Below are 18,464 nucleotides of genomic sequence, written 5' to 3'. Positions count from 1 at the left end.
CCCACCTTTTGATATATTTTTTTCCGAACAGAGAAAGATTTTTTTAATTTTTGCTTTTTAATTTTTGAGGTGACATCAATAGTTGCTGTGATATGCAAATAAATGTGATCCAAAAGATCAACTTATAAATTCAAGTTCTTTCTACTTTCTGTACAGTGTAAGAGCTACTTCTTTCTCCAAATCTGCCAATTAGATAGACTCGTGTGTTGCTACTAATTTCCCAGGAGATTCACATATTTTATTTGAAGTTATTTTCAGGACATCTCTCAGTTCTATGTTTAATTATTCTACTCAATCAGGAGCATCAATATAACTTCATCAAGAACAAAGTAGTCATAAGCCTAGATTTGTACACACACGGCAAAGCCAAATTCATAGTTAAGGTCCAGAGCCCAAATCTGCTAATGACAACAGATACTTTAGCAAGGACCATAAATACTTGAAGACCTCAAAGTCATTATTCTTCAATTTTGCCTCTTTTGGCATATAGAACGGTGGTGTGATAAGGGGGACCTGGGTGTCTCAGTCAGTTAAGCATCCAGCTCTCGATTTCTGCTCAGGTCCTGATCTCACAGTCCTGAGATCAAGCCCCACATTGGGCTCTGTGCTGGGTGTGGGGCCTGGTTAAGATTCTTTCTCTCCTTTTCTCTCTGCCCCTACCCTCTTTGTGTATGGGCGCATGTGCTCGCTTTCTTTCTTTCTTTCTTTCTTTCTTTCTTTCTTTCTTTCTTTCTTTCTTTCTAAATACATAAATAAGTAAAATGGTACAATAATCAAAAGCTAAAAAAAGATTATAAATAATCACAAGCATCACCTATTAAAAAAATTCCACCAGAAGATCTTTCTCAACTTACATACATGAGTTACACAAAATATAAAGAAGTATGCTACAATGTGGCAAAGTCTTGTAAAAACATGGGCACCTGCGTCTCAGTAATATATTCTTCTGTAGGTGAAGAATTTCAGCTGTTTTATAGCCCTACAGCTTGGGTCGGAGGTCTGCACTCTGAGGCCTTAACTCTTAGGCACTTATCAGTAGCTTAACACTCATTTATCGCTCTCATTATGTTTTCATTCATAGCTTGTGTATTCCTATATTTTAAGGAAAAATGGTGACTGGTACTGATGAGCTTTAGTCTCTTACTCTATTACTTTAACGCAAGGTGGAGCTTAGCAGAATAAACCAAAGCCTCCCAGTATTATCTAGTTTTGTCACGGATTTATTGCAAATATGATATGCCTTTAAAAAGCTTGCACAAATGGATGAACATGATTAAGAAATATTAGAATAAGTTTGGTTCTAGGCGATTTCTGAAGCAGAACTGATACATCTCTCTCTCAAACATGTTCAAGGAGAAAAAGGCTGCAAAAGTCAAAGAATACATTTTGAGTCTTAAACTTAATTTTCCTCTTTCCTGCAGAGTTAAAAACAAATGTCAATTTTATTCATATGTATAAACTAAGAAATCTGTTTTAAATTAGGACTTTTAAAAAACTTTTACTGGAATGCAATTGACCCTGGAACATCACAGGTTTGAATTGCGCAGGCCCACTTGAATGCAAATTTGTTTCAATAAATAAAGTGCAGGACTGCAAATGTATTTTCTCTTCCCTACAATTTTCTTAGTAACAAATACAGTATATATGTAACATAAAAGTATATTTTAATCAGCTATTTATGTTCTCCTTAAAGCTTCTGATTAACTACAGTAGGCTGTGAGTAGTTAAGTTTTTGGGGAGTCAAAAGTTATATGTGGATTTTTTTTTAAAAAAAAAATTTTTTTTTTCAACGTTTTTTATTTATTTTTGGGACAGAGAGAGACAGAGCATGAACGGGGGAGGGGCAGAGAGAGAGAGGGAGACACAGAATCGGAAACAGGCTCCAGGCTCCGAGCCATCAGCCCAGAGCCTGACGCGGGGCTCGAACTCACGGACCACGAGATCGTGACCTGAGCTGAAGTCGGACGCTTAACCGACTGAGCCACCCAGGCGCCCCTATATGTGGATTTTTGACCGAGGGGGGTCAGTGCCCCAATCTCAACGTTGTTCAAGGGTCAACTGTACTCTGATAGCAAAAAAAAAATAATGTAGAAAATTTTGACTAGTTCAAAGAAATTGTTATTATTATAGTAACAATAGCTAATAAATAGCTATATAATAACTAATAAAAGCTCACACTTATTTAGCATTTACTACATGCCAGGCTCTAGCCAGATCACAGTCCTAGCTAGATCACAGAAGTGAAGCACAGAAGAGTTAGAAAAATTGTCCAAGATCATGCAACTAACCAGTATTTACACTTGGTCATTCTGACTGGAAAGCGCAGTTTCTTAACATAAGATAACATAATGCAATCCAATAAAACACAATCACCATAAAGATACACAGCTCAATGGCAAAGATACAAGGATTAAAAAAACTTTAAAAAACGAATGCTGATACTAAAAAATATTCCTCTGATAATACTTGGACATTATTATGAGGGTAGAGACAGCAAGCATGTAGTTTCCAGTCTTAAATTCCTAAATCCTTAATGATGTATATGAAAAGGAACATTAATTTATAATATCCAAGGGTAATTTGCATAACAAAAATACAATCTGTTCAATGGAGCTTAGTATAATAATAGTAATGAGACAAATATTATTTAAAAAGACATTTCCCTGTTGAAATATGAGATACTCGAGATTAAAAGGGAGACTATTAAAACCTACTTTTATGCTATAACATACTCTGTAAACCATGTTCATCAAAGTTGTTGAATCCTATCTAAAGAAACTACATGGTATTTAAAAACCAGGTATCTCCTACTTGTTTCAATTCAATTTGAAATCTTTCAGGAGTGCCTCCTCCATGGCAAAATTCCAAGCTATTCACAGTACAGGATACAAAGGGCACATGCAAGCCTGATAGAGGAACTATTTAGTAGATAAGGAAGGCCTTTTAAATGCTTATTGTTACCATTTAAAATTCAAAACCAAACAAGTGGCCTAACAGAAAGATATCTAGGAACTGGGAAAGCAGGCTGAAATATAGCACGGAAAGACTCAAGTCCGCTCTATACATTCATACAGTACCTGGGAGCTGAATCTGTGAACATCGTCAGAGGCACTGACGAGATCAATGGAAGACATGGAGGAAGAGCGACTATAGGGCTACCAGAGACAGACAAAGAAAAAACCAAGTAATCAGAACAAAGGCACAACAGAGCATTCAGTACCAACTTCCAAACACAAGATAAAGAAAGAGAGAACAAAGCACCATATGAAACAGGCTCAGCAGCAAGTGCTGACTTCATGCACCTATTATGGTTTATGCTCCAAAATCTTTCTAAAAAGAATGCAGTGCTTCCAGTAATACAACATAATACCACTTAACCCCAAAGAAAAAAAGTGATTTAATGTAACTAGTTATGCTTCTGGTTAACTATCAGATTAGCCACTCCTATCCACCCCCATCCCCCCCTTTCCCCTTAAAGAAAAAAGAAAGAACATTATATTCAGAAGATGATTTCTAACTATTTTGGAGGAAAAACATACAAAAATGTATGTTTGGAAGAAAACATAAAATACCCAAAAGTCTCATTACCTAAATTCAAGAAGAGTGAAACCTTATACAACAAGATAGTTCCATCCACACTGAAGAACAATACAATATATAATTTCAGTGAGCTGTGACATTAGCTTACCTTTTGGACAAACCTATGAGTCCCCACAGAAGAAAAGGCATCTCCAGATGGCATGGATGTAGGCCAATGTAATCTGACCTTTTCACTCTGTGACTAAGAAAACATGTAATGTTAGGTGGGAAGGTTTTAAAGTGTACTTTGTAGCTTGAGAATGGATAATATAACCTGGAACTATCAACATTTAATTACTGAACACTTTAGTACTTATAAATACTTGAATCACAAAAATACTCAAAAGATACAAGCCTTGCCAAATCCCGACACTTACTTCATGTATTCTAAATCAGTCTCTTCTTTCAGACTCCATAGGTACCACCTTTGACCAGGGATGGGTTCTTTGATTCTGCCCCTGGTCAGACTCTCCAATACCAGCATGGCATTATTTACCATGAATCTTAATTAACACTGCTGTTAAAGTAATTTTCTATATCCAAACTCTGGCCAAATTATTCCAATCATTCTACTTCATCAGGGATGTGCGGAGCTATATCATCTGAACCAGTGTCATCGTTTGCTTCAGTTTTGTTCCAAAGACCAGGTCATGGATATCTTATCTCCTTTCCATTAAGGTATCACACCTGTTAAGCTGTCACTTAACCTCCTTCCTCCTCCTGAGCTTGCCTAGTTTCTTCTCACTTAGTCAATATTTACTAAATGTAATGTACCAGAGCCTGTGCTGTGTTGTGTGTGTACTCATCTTCTAACTATGCAGAAGACAAGCAGTAATTTCTATTCAGCACTATCTGAACAGAACTAAGATCTCATTTCTTATTCACCACTTTATTAAAAATATCTTTCCTTATATTGGCAAATAACATAGAACAATGTAAACTCAAAAATGTCACTGAAGAATACCTAAGTAGTGGCTGTGCTGTGGAGAGCCCTGTGCAATATCTAATGATCTGAATCTTTGGAACTCACTTCATGAATTACTGAAGTTTACTACTCTAGAGCATTACCACACTATAATTATCTTTGCGATATCAACATGTCTATTAGGCAAGGAAAATCATGGTCTGTTTAATGACCTATTTTGTAGCGTATCTACCACAGTGTCAAGAACAGACTGAAGTTAAATAGTCCCATGAATATTTTTCTTTTAAAATTTACAAAAGTGTTCATCGATCCTTTTAAACTCCAACTCAAGCACTGCATTAGTATCTAGTAGAGTAGCATTTTGGAGCCAGAAGACAGAATTTGAATCATCATGTATAACTGTTTGTTTTACGTATTAGAAGACCAAGGCCCAGAGAATTTAAGTGATAAGTTTACAGCTACATAGTTAGTCATTTACAAAACTCAGACTGAAGTTGTCTCGACCTACTCTCCCAGAATAGCACACGACTCTCCCCAAAATAGCACAACTTAGTTTAAAATAAAATCAAAATAAAAAAACACCACAGTGAAGTAAAGCCAAACACAATGATACTCCTTCAGGTTACACTTTAGGCGTACAAATATGGAGCTCATTTAGGACCTGAAAGTTTCCAGTCTTATTGAATGCTGCATAATCTCTTTTGAATGAGTGATATACTTTATAAATTAATGTAACAACACCTTTTTATCACTGATTTAGAAAAAAAATAATGAAAAATAAACATGAAAAGAAAATGTCACTCTTGGAGGTGATTTACCCTCAGGGAGACAAACCAGTAAATGGGCATAACGGTCATAACTACCCTAGCAATGACAAAGAATGACAAGCCAACTTATCTACACAAGTTAATTTGTAGTACAACTGATACATTTACGAATTTATTTGCAAGATGCTTAAAGCCCCGTGAAGAGTGACTAAAATTCACCCTTAAGTACCATCTAGTGGTAATATATGGTAACTTCACTACTGCACAACTAAAAGAAGGCAAAGGATCATACTAATCCTGAGACTAGAGTTAAAGGATTTAAGAAATGTTTTCCTTCACTTTCCAAAAAGAGCTGGGTATGTCTGTTGCGAATTTAATAACAGTGAAATACTGAGCAAAGTCAAAAGTGAGGAAGCAATTGAAGGTGAAGGTAGTTAAAGCTTTAAAGGAGTTAATAATAAAAATGGAATGGCAGTAATTTAGAAGAAAAAAAATACATTCTTGGTCTTCTTCCTTGTGAATTCATATGGTCAGTACTTTGTGGTAAAGAGAAATTCACAGAGACTGTTTTATTCAGATTAAATATATACTTATTCTAAATAGAAAGATAATAAAAGTTGGATACTTCAAGGGGAACAGGTGGAATATTTCCATTTAATTTCATGTAAATTATTCATGCTTCCTGTAAACAATCAGTGGTCTCCTTTCCATTGTTTAGAAATGAATCAATGAAGGAAGTGACTTGTAAAGATTCTTCTACATCTGTGACTCAGTGAAGACAGTTCATTTTCTGGGTTATTAGGTTCACAATTTTCAAATTTTATTTATATGAAATAACACACATCAAGAATGCCTAGTGTTAGAATTTTTGTGTGTGTGTGTGTGTGTGTTAGAATTTTTAAAACCGGATATACCTGTTCTTCTATTTTATCTTGTCTGTCAAGAGCAGCTTCAACAGCATCAAAGAACTCTTCTTCATTAATCAGACTGTTTGGACCTTCCTATTCAAACACACGAGAGGAAAAAAAAAAAACCAGCTGATTAAAGACAATATAAAACCTTCATAATCCTAGCATTAACTCTAGAGGAAAGTTGAAATGTGACTTGACAAATATTTATAAACCAGTTAATATATAAAGTATTATCAAAAGACAAGTAACATATGCTCTGTGCAAAATCATGAGTGTCACAATTAATTCATATACTCAATATTCATATACCCACTGTATACTGACCAACACTGTGTTAGGGTGATAGTTTAGAACAGGGGTGTTGCTGAACTATGCCCTGGAGTTAAATTTAGTTCACTGCCTACTTGTGCATGGCCTCTGAGCTGAGAATTTCATTTTTAAGTGGCTGGAGAAGAAAAAATAGCAACATTTCATGATGTCAGAATTATAATATGGAATTAAAATAATGTTTTGTTGGAATATAATCATGCTCATTCATTTAGGAATTGTCTATGCCTCCTTTCATGCTACAGTGGCAGAGGTGAGTACTTGTGAATGAATACCTGATAAGAGAAAGCATATAAAATCACAGAAAAGTAAGTACAAAGTTACATAAGATCTACTGATAGCCGATAACAAGCACAGACAGGAGTTTTCTGAGGGGCATCTTCCTAAACAAAGACTATTATTTCATGAAGAAAGAAAAACTGAACTGATGCTTGAAAGCTTGGTTAGATGGCAAAGCAGTGGTTCTCAATCAGCTAGGAAACTGCCTTGGGAACTTGTTAAATGGAAAATTCTTAGTCCCCATACGCAGAAATTACTTTTCAGTGGATCTTGGGTGAAGCCAGGAATATGTATGTTTAATAAGTTCTCCAACCGATTCTCATGCAACTGGAACCTCAGCTGTATCAAATGTACAAAGAATAATAGAAAACAAATAAGCACAGTATGTTCCTGCTGACACGAAACAAGTGAGTGGACTGTAAGTGGAACAATAGCTTCATGTTAGGGGAAAAGCTGAGGCTGAAAAGGTAGGCTGGGTTTAAGGTTCCCTAACTTTTTAAATATCCAAAGTAAGACACATGAATAATTGCTGGTCTGTCTGGAGTTTTTCCAGTTAGAATGATTACCCTAGGCCATCACTATCCCATTAGAAAGTACCTAACCTAGCAACGTGACACCACCTGGGGCCAAGGCAAAAAGGGTGGGAGGAACTACGGTGTAATGCTCTTGTCACTTGTCACAGGCATATGAGACATCTTGATTTAATGCACTAGTTTTTTGTTTTGTTTTTTCTAAATTTTTGTAACGTTTATCTATTATGGACAGACAGAGAGAGAGCATGAGCAGGGGAAAGGCAGAGAGAGGAGGAGATACAGAATCCAAAGCAGGCTCCAAGCTGTCAGCACAGAGCCTGACGCGGGGCTCGAACTCACAAACTGCGAGATCACGACCTGAGCCGAAGCCAGACGCTCAACCGACCAAGCCACCCAGGCGCCCCGATTTAATGCACTAGTTCTTTTAGAGCTATGAGGCTCCCTCATAACCACGTTAAACACACGCACACACACACACACACAACTTTTTATTCAGCTACAATATACAAAAAGTGTAAATTTCAATGAATTATCATTAAGTGAACACAGCCATCAAATGACCAGCTGGATCGCCAACAAGAATAGTAACAACACTCCAGAGGCCTCTCTCCTACAGGATTCCCTTTATAAGTCCAAACGTTTCCGACATTCAAGTAACAGCAGTGTAACTTTGCTTGATGTAAGAAAAATACGAAATAGCCAAAATCTACTCTGAACTCAAACATATTTCCTAATGCTTTTAAAACCTCTATTGATCATAACCACATCTACACTTGAAAAATTTTAATGCTCATTCAATCTATGCAATCACTTCAGTCTCAGGAGTCTACTAATTGGGAACTATAGCATTCAAAAATTCTACTTTGATAAGTGAAATGGGCAAATAAGACAGGTACATCTTTCCTTTGATGGCACATGTAAGGGATAACTACAGTAACTGGAATAAAATTTACTTTATTTAAAAAACAACTTAAAAAAAACATTTTAACTCATCATGTTTACCAAGGAAAATAGCTATTTATTGCTAAATCTGTGGGAAACACCACTCTTTAGCTTACTTGCTCCATTAGTAGCATTTCTCATGTTAATGATGATCTTGGAAGAGTTCTCTCTCCTTGGATTCCTAATTTCCCAACTCCTCTCTATCCAAGACTCCTCTTTGGACTCCCTTAAATGTGGGTGTTCCTCAGGGTTCTACCCTTGCTCTCCCCACAGCATTGGCCTCAGTCATGTGATGATTCCTGAAATCCACAGTCTATCTATCCATTTCTCACCTAAGCGTTAGATCTTTGTATCTAATAATACCTAAAACCTCCTCTGGTTAATGTCTCAAAATTCCTATGCACCTCCAGTTCCCTTCATTCAATCACCACACTCTTTAATCCTACTTTTAAATATGTAAATTTATCGCTGGTGTCTGTTCCTATCACTGTATCTTAATCTAGGTTATCTTCAATTCTCACCTGCGAGCCTGAAGTCATGGAAGCTGCCAGTCGAAGGCTGTCAACTACAATCCACTACCCTCACAGCAGGGAGCAAGAATGATTTTTCTAAATGGTATATCTGAAAACTTTCACTTGCTTAAAACCCATTGCCTGAGGATATATAAGGATTCCTGTAGACCTTGCAAGCCTGGCTTACTACTCCCTCCACTCAATAGGCTCCACCCTCCGATAAGGTCTTTCAGTTTCCCTGTGGGCAAAATGCTTTTGTTTTTTTTTTTTTTTAAGTTTTCCTTTTCAGCCCCTACAAGTAAACATTCTTGCTATTCACCTGGTTAGTATCTACTCAGCCTACTCATTCATTTTTTTTTTTAAATATAATTTACTGTCAAATTGGTTAACATATAGGGTGTGCTCTTGGTTTTGGGGGTAGATTCTCATGATTCATCGCTTACATACAACATCCAGTGCTCATCCCAACAAGTGCTCTCCTCAGTGCCCATCACCCATTTTCCCCTCTTCCCCACACCCCCATCAACCCTCAGTTTGTTCTCTGTATTTAAGAATCTCTTATGGTTTGCCTCCCTCCCTCTCTGTTTGTATCTATTTTTTCCCCTTCCCTTCCCCCATCGTCTTCTGTTAAGTTTCTCAAGTTCCACATATGAGTGAAAACATATGAGATCTGTCTTTCTCTGAATGACTTATTTCACTTAGCATAATACCCTCCAGTTCCGTCTCATTCTTTTTTTTTTTTTTTTAATGTTTATTTATTGTTGAAAGACAGAGAGACAGAACACGAGCAGTGGAGGGCCAGGGAGAGAGGGAGACACAGAATGTGAAGCAGGCTCCAGGCTCTGAACTGTCAGCACAGAGCCTGACGTGGGGCATGAACCCATGAGCTGTGAGATCATGACCTGAGTGGAATTTGGATGCTCAACCGACTGAGCCACCCAGGTGCCCCTAGTTCCATCTCACTGTTAAGATTTCAGCTAAGATGCTGGGAAGCCATCCCTGACTCAAAAACCTCTCAGTGCTAACAGTGCTTCAAACTCACCTGTTAACTAGCCTGTTTTCCCATTAGGTACTTGGGCAGGATCCTGTATATCCATGCCTAGTACAGTGTCTTGCATACATAGTATATCTTAAGGAATGAATTTAAGATTATAACGTAATTTCTGGGGATGCCTGGGTGGCTCAGTCGGTTAAGCACCCGACTGCAGCTCAGGCCATGATCTCGCAGTCTGTGAGTTCAAGCCCCGCATTGGGCTCTGTGCTGAAAGTTTGGAGCCTGGAGCCTGCTTCGGATTCTGTGTCTGTCTCTCTCTCTGCCCCTCCCTTACTCGCACTCTGTCTCAGTCTCTCAAAAATAAAAATATAAAAAAAAAATCACTTTTATTATGATAGAAGAAGATAAGATTCAGTAGGTTGAGAGGAAAAGATTAGGGCCTGAGGTCCCTGGGTGGAGAAAAACACATATTTTGGAACAATGCTGGGAGTGTCTGACCACAACAAACCCCCTCAGGAGTAAGGTTCCTCTTTAGAATGTAACAGACCCCACCTACTCCCTTTCAGGTTTTCCTCAGAAATTTGACAAAAGACCTAAGTATGGCCATAGACCACTCAATTCAATGAAAAGGAGCCAACACCTACAGAATAACCCAGAACCTAGAGTGATCAAGCCCATAAGGGTAGAACCTGAGAAGGAACAAGGGGGAAGGGATGAGGGAAAGCTGACCAGAACTTTACAAAACAAGGACCCTTCTCTATGGTCCTTACATTCACTTCCAAATGTCCCTTCTCTGTAAAGAGAACTTTCCTACTATTCTTTTCTAATCTTATACTCTAATAAACTTTTGCCTACTTCTCATTTTGTGTCCAAGTCTTCATTCTTCAAAGCAGTGCGACAATGAACCCCGGGTATTGTGGTAAAAAATCCTGCAACATTATGATAGATATGGCCTATGTTTTCCTCCTTCTAAAATCAAAATGTAACTTCATACCTCATAATCTGGTCCTCCAAAGTGGGATTTTTTCTTAAGTTCTGTCATGGCATTTTTGTATGCTTCTTCTATTCTTCTTCTCTTCTCAGTTTCCTAAAAAAAAAAAAAAGCAAGTGAAAAATTACATCTGAAGTGGAATTTTCTCTGCATTTCAGTGAAATTTTATAATTTGGCTAAACAACAACAGTAATAAAAAGAAACAGTCCACTCCTGTGAAAAATGAGCATTGTTCTGTCCAAGAAAACACTTTTCTCTGAGATATACTTTACACACAAACCACCATTTAAATCACCACTAAGAATTACCTTATAGGTGGGCTATATATTTAGGTGTATTAAGTAACTGTCAAAGTGCCTATGCTTAAAAAAAAAAGAAAAAAGATAAAATTAACACTAGAAATGCCTACAATGTATTTATGTGTTTGTTTCCCCCCAGTAAAGGTGTATTTATTTTGCTTTAAAGAAAGAAAGCAATGGATGTGAAGAAAATAATCAACAGGCGAAATCAATGAATGCTAAAATATATTCTAAGAAAGATGAATGTCTAGTACTTTTCTCACTGTTGGTTAAAACTATTTTAGAGCTGAAAAAGAGCTTAGATTTCTACTTTGATCCTCACCTTTAATCTATAGCCTTACGGGGTTAAAAGACCCAAAGTCAACACATAAAAAAAAAAGGCTGGCCCTGGGGCGCCTGGGTGGCTCAGTCAAAAGAGTGAGAGTAACGATTTCAGCTCAGGTCACGATCTCAGCTTCCTAAGATCCAGATCTGAGATCTAGCCTCGCCATGGGCTCCCCCAGCTCAGAGCTGACAGTGCTGGGCCTGCTTGGGATTTTCTCTCCTCTCTCTGCCGCTCTCCTGTTAGCACTCTCTCTCTCAAAAAAAAAAAAAATAAATAAATAAAAATAAAAATAAATAAATAAATAAATAAATAACTATTTTTAAAAAAGGGCTGGCCCTGGCACTACCAATCTCAAACTTCTTTCTACAACACGAAATGTACTGCCCTGGTCAAATCTGATAACTTAAGTCTAACAAGCTTATAAGGAACATGCATTTATTCTCTTTATTCCCTTCCCTCAAATCCTTAAGGGCTAAATTAAAGTCCACAGGAACACACACAAAGCTAACTACTTCCAAATATCCTATCTGCATTAAAGCTTGTACAAATCAGTTAACTGTTCATTGGACTTAAAGACTAATTTTTGCATACTCAAGAGAAAGCAGGTCTATAGACCCACCAGAATGGCTAAAATTTAAAAACAAACAAATTCCCACAATAACTTGACAATAACAAGTGTTACTAAGAGTAAAGAGCAAGTGAATTCTCATCTATTGCTGATAGAAGTATAAAGTGACATGACCACTTTGGAAAACTGTTTGCCAATACCCACCACAGCTAGCATATACCCCATGAACCAACGATTCTACTCCTAGGTATATGCCCAAGAGAAATGAGTGAATATCCTCCAAAAGCTATGTACAAGAAAGCTCATAGCAGCTTTATTCACAATAGCTAAAATATAAAAACCAAAGGAAAAACTGATAAGCAAACTGAAGTCATACAATGAAATACAACAATAAAAAAGAATAAACTACCACTAAATGTAACAATACAAATAAATCTCATGGTGAATGTTGAGGGAAAAAACAGCCAGACACAAGAGTGTATACGTATATGGTCACCTCTTGAGATGGTGGTATGGTATGGACCAGGAAAAGGCATGCAGGAACCTTCTGGGGTACTATAAAAATTCTTTATCTTAATCTGAGTGGCAGTTATAGAGGTGTATACATATGCATAAAAATCGTCACACAGGACACCTAAGACTGGCACACCTTACCATACTTATGCTATACCTAAATTTTAAAAACTGAACACAACAAAAACATACAGCACAATAATAATATTCAAAGGACTTAAGGGAAAATGAAAAACCACATGAAATTACATATGAGAGCCTATTAACGTAAGCAAACATCTTCAGTGAATTGATTTTCTCTTACTAATACTGTTAATAAGTAAAATTGTTTAATCTTAGAATTTCTGGTCTTCTTAGACATGACTAGCTAACAATTCAGTATATGTCTTCTGTAATAGAAGGGATTATTATAGGTAACCAAGAAAAATAACCACGAAATATTAATTTTCTATTATTCAGCTGAAAAAATAATAGAACTGACATTAGAAACAGTATAAACAATACTGCTATCAAATACCTGTTATTATATCACCTATTACCTATTTAATTGCTCTCAATAGATTAAGCTCTTTGAGGGGCAATTTCCTGCTCATTGCTGTTTCCCCATTTCTAGCTTAGAGCTAGCACATTGGAAGCGTACAAATACTTTTTGAAGGAAACAGAAATTTCACTTAAATCATATTAAATTACCACTGTACTTTCCTTCCCAATTATACGAATTACTTAAAAGACCTATTTGTTGATAAACTAGTCTCTCCACTCAAGAACTTTCTATTTCTTATAGAATGTGTCTTATACATATATACATATGTACTTATATGCATATATACACACGTATGTACACTACACATATACATGTATCTATATACATATTTATATCTATCTATATCGACAGGTATACACACACATACATACTGTGTATCACACCCACATTCTTACATTTCACATAAAATGTAACTGAGATCCAAAAAGAAAAAGGAAAGGACCCAAATAAATAAAATCAAGAATGAAAGAGGAGAGATCACAAACAACACAGCAGAAATAAAAACAATAAGAGAATATTATGAGCAATTATATGCCAATAAAATGGGAAATCTGGAAGAAATGGACAAATTCCTAGAAATATATAAACTGTCAAAACTGAAACAGGAAGAGGGGCGCCTGGGTGGCTCAGTCGGTTAAGCGTCCGACTTCGGCTCAGGTCACGATCTCACGGTCCGTGAGTTCGAGCCCCGCGTCAGGCTCTGGGCTGATGGCTCAGAGCCTGGAGCCTGTTCCCGATTCTGTGTCTCCCTCTCTCTCTGCCCCTCGCCCGTTCATGCTCTGTCTCTCTCTGTCTCAAAAATAAATAAACGTTTAAAAAAAAAAAAATAGGAAGAAATAGAAAATTTGAACAGACACATAACCAGTAAAGAAATTGAATTAGTAATCAAAAATCTCCCAAGAAACAAGAATCCAGGGCCATATGGCTTTCCAGGGGAATTCTACCAAACATTTAAGGAAGAGTTAACACCTATTCTCTTGAAGTTGTTCCAAAAAATAGAAATGGAAGGAAAACTCCCAAGCTCTTTCTATGAAGCCAGCATTACCTTAATGCCAAAACCAGACAGAGACCCTACAAGAACTACAGACCAATTTTCCTGATGAACATGGATGCAAAAATCCTCAACAAGATATTAGCCAACCGATTCCAACAATACATTAAAAAAATTATTCACCACAACCAAGTGGGATTTATACCTGGGATGCAGGCCTGGTTCAATATCTGCAAAATAATCAATGTGATTCATTACATCAATAAAAGAAAGGACAAGAACCATATGATCCTCTCAACAGATGCAGAGAAAGCATTGGACAAAATACAGCATTGTTTCTTGATAAAAACCCTCAAGAAAGTAGGGATAGAAGGAACATACCTCAAGATCATTAAAACCATATACAAAAGACCCAATGCTAATATCATCCTCAATGGAGAAAAACAGAGCTTTCCCCTTAAGGTAAGGAACGAGACAGTGATGTCCACTCTCGCCACTGTTATTCAACATAGTATTGGAAGTCTTAGCCTCTGCAATCAGACAACACAAAGAAATAAAAGGCATCCAAATCGGCCAGGAGGAGGTCAAACTTTCACTCCTCACAGATGACATGATACTCTATACAGAAAACCCAAAAGATTCCACCAAAAAACTGCTAGAACTGATCCATGAATTCAGCAAAGTTTCAGGATATAAAATCAATACACAGAAATCGGTTGCATTCCTATATATCAACAATGAAGCAAAAGAAAGAGAAATCAAGGCATCAATCCCATTAACAATTACACGAAAAACCATAAAATACCTAGGAATAAATCTAACCAAAGAGGTGAAAAATCTATACACTGAAAACTATAGAAAGCTTATGAAAGAAATGGAAGAAGACACAAAAAAATGGAAAAAGATTCCATGCTCCTGGATAGGAAGAATACTGTTAAAATGTCAATACTACCCAAAGCAATCTACATATTCAATGCAATCCCTATCAAAATAACACCAGCATTCTTCACAGAGCTAGAACAAATAATCCTAAAATTTGTCTGAAACCAGAAAAGACACTGAATAGCCAAAGTGATCTTGAGAAAGAAAACCAAAGCAGGAGGCATCACAATCCCGGCCTTCAAGCTGTACTACAAAGCTGTAATGTTTATTTATTTTTGAGACAGAGAGTGGGAGAGAACGGGGCGGGGGGTGGGGACAGAGATTTCTGCACAAAGTCAGATTTTGACTACTGTCTGGCCTAGTATTCAGAGCTGAAATATAACATAGAGTAAAATTCTTCCAACTGCTACTTAGCATTTCTGGACCAGTCTCTGTACCTCAGTTCCTTCTTTAAATGATGGCATTAGACTAGAACTAAATCTTCTAAGATATGTTACGGTTATAACATTTTATTGTTTTACTGATGTTGAATTCTAAATAGAAGTTTTCCTAGTAAACAAATTCACTGAACCAAAGGTGACATTAGGAACTAAAGACTCATATTGTAATATTGAATGCTAAAGTTTAAGCAAAGGTGGAAACAGGTGAATATGAGGCAAATGTTCAATGAACAACGTAATATATGTTAAATAATAGCACAATGACCCTGGAAGTATACACAGCTATGAACACAGTAAGCTAGTGTTTAACTTCATAAACTGGTGTTTAAGAACTTAAATACAGCTGCACGTATTTCGCAATTAAGCTAGGTAATGTTAAATGGCTTATCACTTCTATTCCAAGGCATTTCTATTACTACAAAATTTTTTATATTAAAATCCTACCAAGAATTTATGTTGTATGTAACTAAATACATAACTGGTGAATCTCATTAGGAAAGTGAGTTTAAGATGCCCACAAAATTTCAGAAGAGTAGTACCCCCTGCTACTTCTATCAATCCCAATAGATTTTTCCCTAAGAAATTACTATAAAGCTGAATCAAATTGGATCATTTTTTAAAAAGAAGAAAAACAACACTTACCTTATCCAGTCTTTTTTGCCAGCTGTCCTCACGTTTTACCATCAGTTCAATACAGTGAGAAAGTGTAGCAAGGATTCCAGCAGTAGTTGCTTTAAAAGTTATCGCCTCCCCTTTAAAGTCTATACCATTAATTCCTCTTGGTGTTACATGTGGAAATACTGGGGGAAAAAAAAGCTATTCACTGAACATCTTTGTAATGAAGAAATAAGTCTTCATCAAAATGTAAAACTAAAAAATGTTTAAAAACCCAGTAAGTCAGAGCAGGCTCTTGGATTCTAATCCTCCTCTTGATGGCCAACATTTAAAAATTTCCATCCATACTCTATAAGCAAAGAAGCTTGTGGCAGCGTATGTACTTTCATAACTTTTTTTCTGGATGTTGTTTCATGAAATCTATTTGCTGTACTACACCCAGTGAACAAAGTGGTAGGAGGAATACTTTAACAATAATACTCTGACATCTTAAAGTGGGACGAAACTATGGCAAGAACTACCTTACATTTTGAGAGACCTAAAATTTAAAAAATACCTAAAGATAAACCATACAGAATTGAATAAGGTATGTAAAATTAAAATAAATGTCCAAAATTAAGTCTGAGACCAATGCACATGTTAAATGGCTCTTATGTTTATATTTTATAATTTTAACTCAGTCTTTGAATTAAATGAAAACTCTTACAACTCATAAGATGCAAGCAAGAGAGCATAATATCTTATACCATTAACTAATAAGAAACCACTCCAAGAGAACTCCTTAAGAGAAATAATGATACTTTCAACTTTAAAAACTCCTATATAGATATGACTTAGCAAAGGTATAATCCACAAAAGAAGTAATAAAATGAACTTCATCAAAATTTAAAATTTCTGCTCTTGAAAGTACCGTTAAAAGAATGAAAGTTGTAGTTACGCAGAATGAATAAGTGTAAAGGTCTAATGTATGGCAAGAGGACTATAGTTAATAACACTGTAAATTTGCTAAGACAGATTTATCAACTTTGATATCTTTTCAAAGAACCAATTTATAGTTGGGTTGTATTGTATTTTGAGTCTCTTCTTTTATAATAAAGGTGTTTCAGCTATAAATTTCCCTCTAAGCACAGCTTTAGTTGCAGTCCATCAGTTTTGGTATATTGTATTTTTGCTTTCATTCATCTCATAGTATTTTCTAATTTCCTTTCTGATTTTGTCTTTAATCCACTGGTTATATGTGAGGGTGTTAATGTCTACGTATTTGTGAATACCCTAAATTTCTGTCACTGATTTTTCATTTTATTCCATTGTGGTTAGAGGATGTACTTTGTATGATTTCAATCCTTTTAAATTAATTGACGCTTGTTTATGGTCTCTCCTGAAGAATGTTACATATACTATTCTCCTATTGTTAAGGATATTGTTAAGAATATATATTTTCCTATTGTTAAGTGGAGAGTTCCATAGATGTCTACCAGGTCTGTTTGTTTTTATAAGTATTTTATTTCCTTGGTGTTCTTCCTACTTGTTGTATCCATTATTGAGAGCTGGAGAGTCAAGTCTCAAACTATTACAATTCAATTGTCTTTTTTTTCCTCTTCAATTTATTCAGTTTTTGCTCCATGTATTCTGTTATTATATACAACTACATGTATAATTGTTATGCCTTTTTGATGAATTGACACTATTATCATAAAGTCTCCTCTTTTGACTCTAGAAATATAAACTAAGAAAAGGATGCACAGAACATAACAAGAAAACTTACATTAGAGGTAAGTATTGTTCACAAAAGGTTGAGGAAACAGTCTTTACATCATGATTTAGAACCGTGAGATCATGACCTGAGTTGAAGTTGGATGCTTAACCGACTAAGCTACCCAAGTGCCCCAGGAAGGTGTTTTCATATCCAAAAATTCCTCCTCTAGTCTAATATTCAAATTACCTTTAAGTGTCTTTATTATCATCTTAGAACCTGTGGAAGTTTTATTCTAATCTTCACATCTCACCCCCAATCCTATTCTTGGAATACATACAATTTATTATCAGGTCGGTATACTAGTTCTAAATTTTTAAAAATCTTAACATATTCACTAATCACAATAGGTAATCTTGACCAAATCTTTTTTAAAGTTTACTTATGTTTTAAAAAGAGAGCGTGCATGCGCATGAGTGGGGAAGAGGCAGAGAGAGAGGGAGAGAGAATCCTAAGCAGGCTCCATACTGACAGTGCAGAGCCGGATGTGGGGCTTGATCCCATGGCTGTGAGATCATGATCTGGGCCAAAATCAAGAGTTGGGACCCTTAATTGACTGAGCCCCCAGGTGCCCCTAGACCAAAGCTTTAATGATGGCTCTAACGGTAAAATTTGTTACAATGACCACTCCCAAGAATCAAGTATCATTTCTCCCTTTTCTGATGTTGGCTGCATCTAACACTAAGAGCCTGTCTTTTTTGAGAGATGACTGACACCCTAATCCCATGCTATGATCAAGCAGTACCAGATTTAAAGACTACATGTTCTATTCAC

General features: G+C 36.3%; 1 protein-coding gene across 4 annotated transcripts in view; it reads right to left on the bottom strand.

Moving 5' to 3' along the window:
* The window catches only part of CERT1 (ceramide transporter 1), a 102,790-nt gene that overhangs the window by 17,136 nt on the left and 67,190 nt on the right, over window positions 1-18,464 (bottom strand). For 3 of the 4 annotated variants that reach the window (XM_060637785.2, XM_060637784.2, XM_060637782.3), the window contains 5 exons: window positions 15,965-16,122; window positions 10,764-10,856; window positions 6,186-6,272; window positions 3,689-3,781; window positions 3,078-3,155 (listed from right to left, as the gene is read on the bottom strand). In XM_060637785.2, the coding sequence (XP_060493768.1) occupies window positions 3,078-3,155; window positions 3,689-3,781; window positions 6,186-6,272; window positions 10,764-10,856; window positions 15,965-16,122 (509 nt within the window). The remainder of the gene's footprint in view (window positions 1-3,077; window positions 3,156-3,688; window positions 3,782-6,185; window positions 6,273-10,763; window positions 10,857-15,964; window positions 16,123-18,464) is intronic. The other variant, XM_060637783.2, reaches the window with a different exon arrangement.

The sequence above is a fragment of the Panthera onca genome, chromosome A1 (assembly GCF_046562875.1).
Source record: "Panthera onca isolate mPanOnc1 chromosome A1, mPanOnc1 haplotype 2, whole genome shotgun sequence".
Lineage (NCBI taxonomy): Eukaryota > Metazoa > Chordata > Mammalia > Carnivora > Felidae > Panthera > Panthera onca.
Note: the sequence above shows the minus strand (reverse complement) of the source record. Positions and strands in the feature narration are given on the sequence as shown.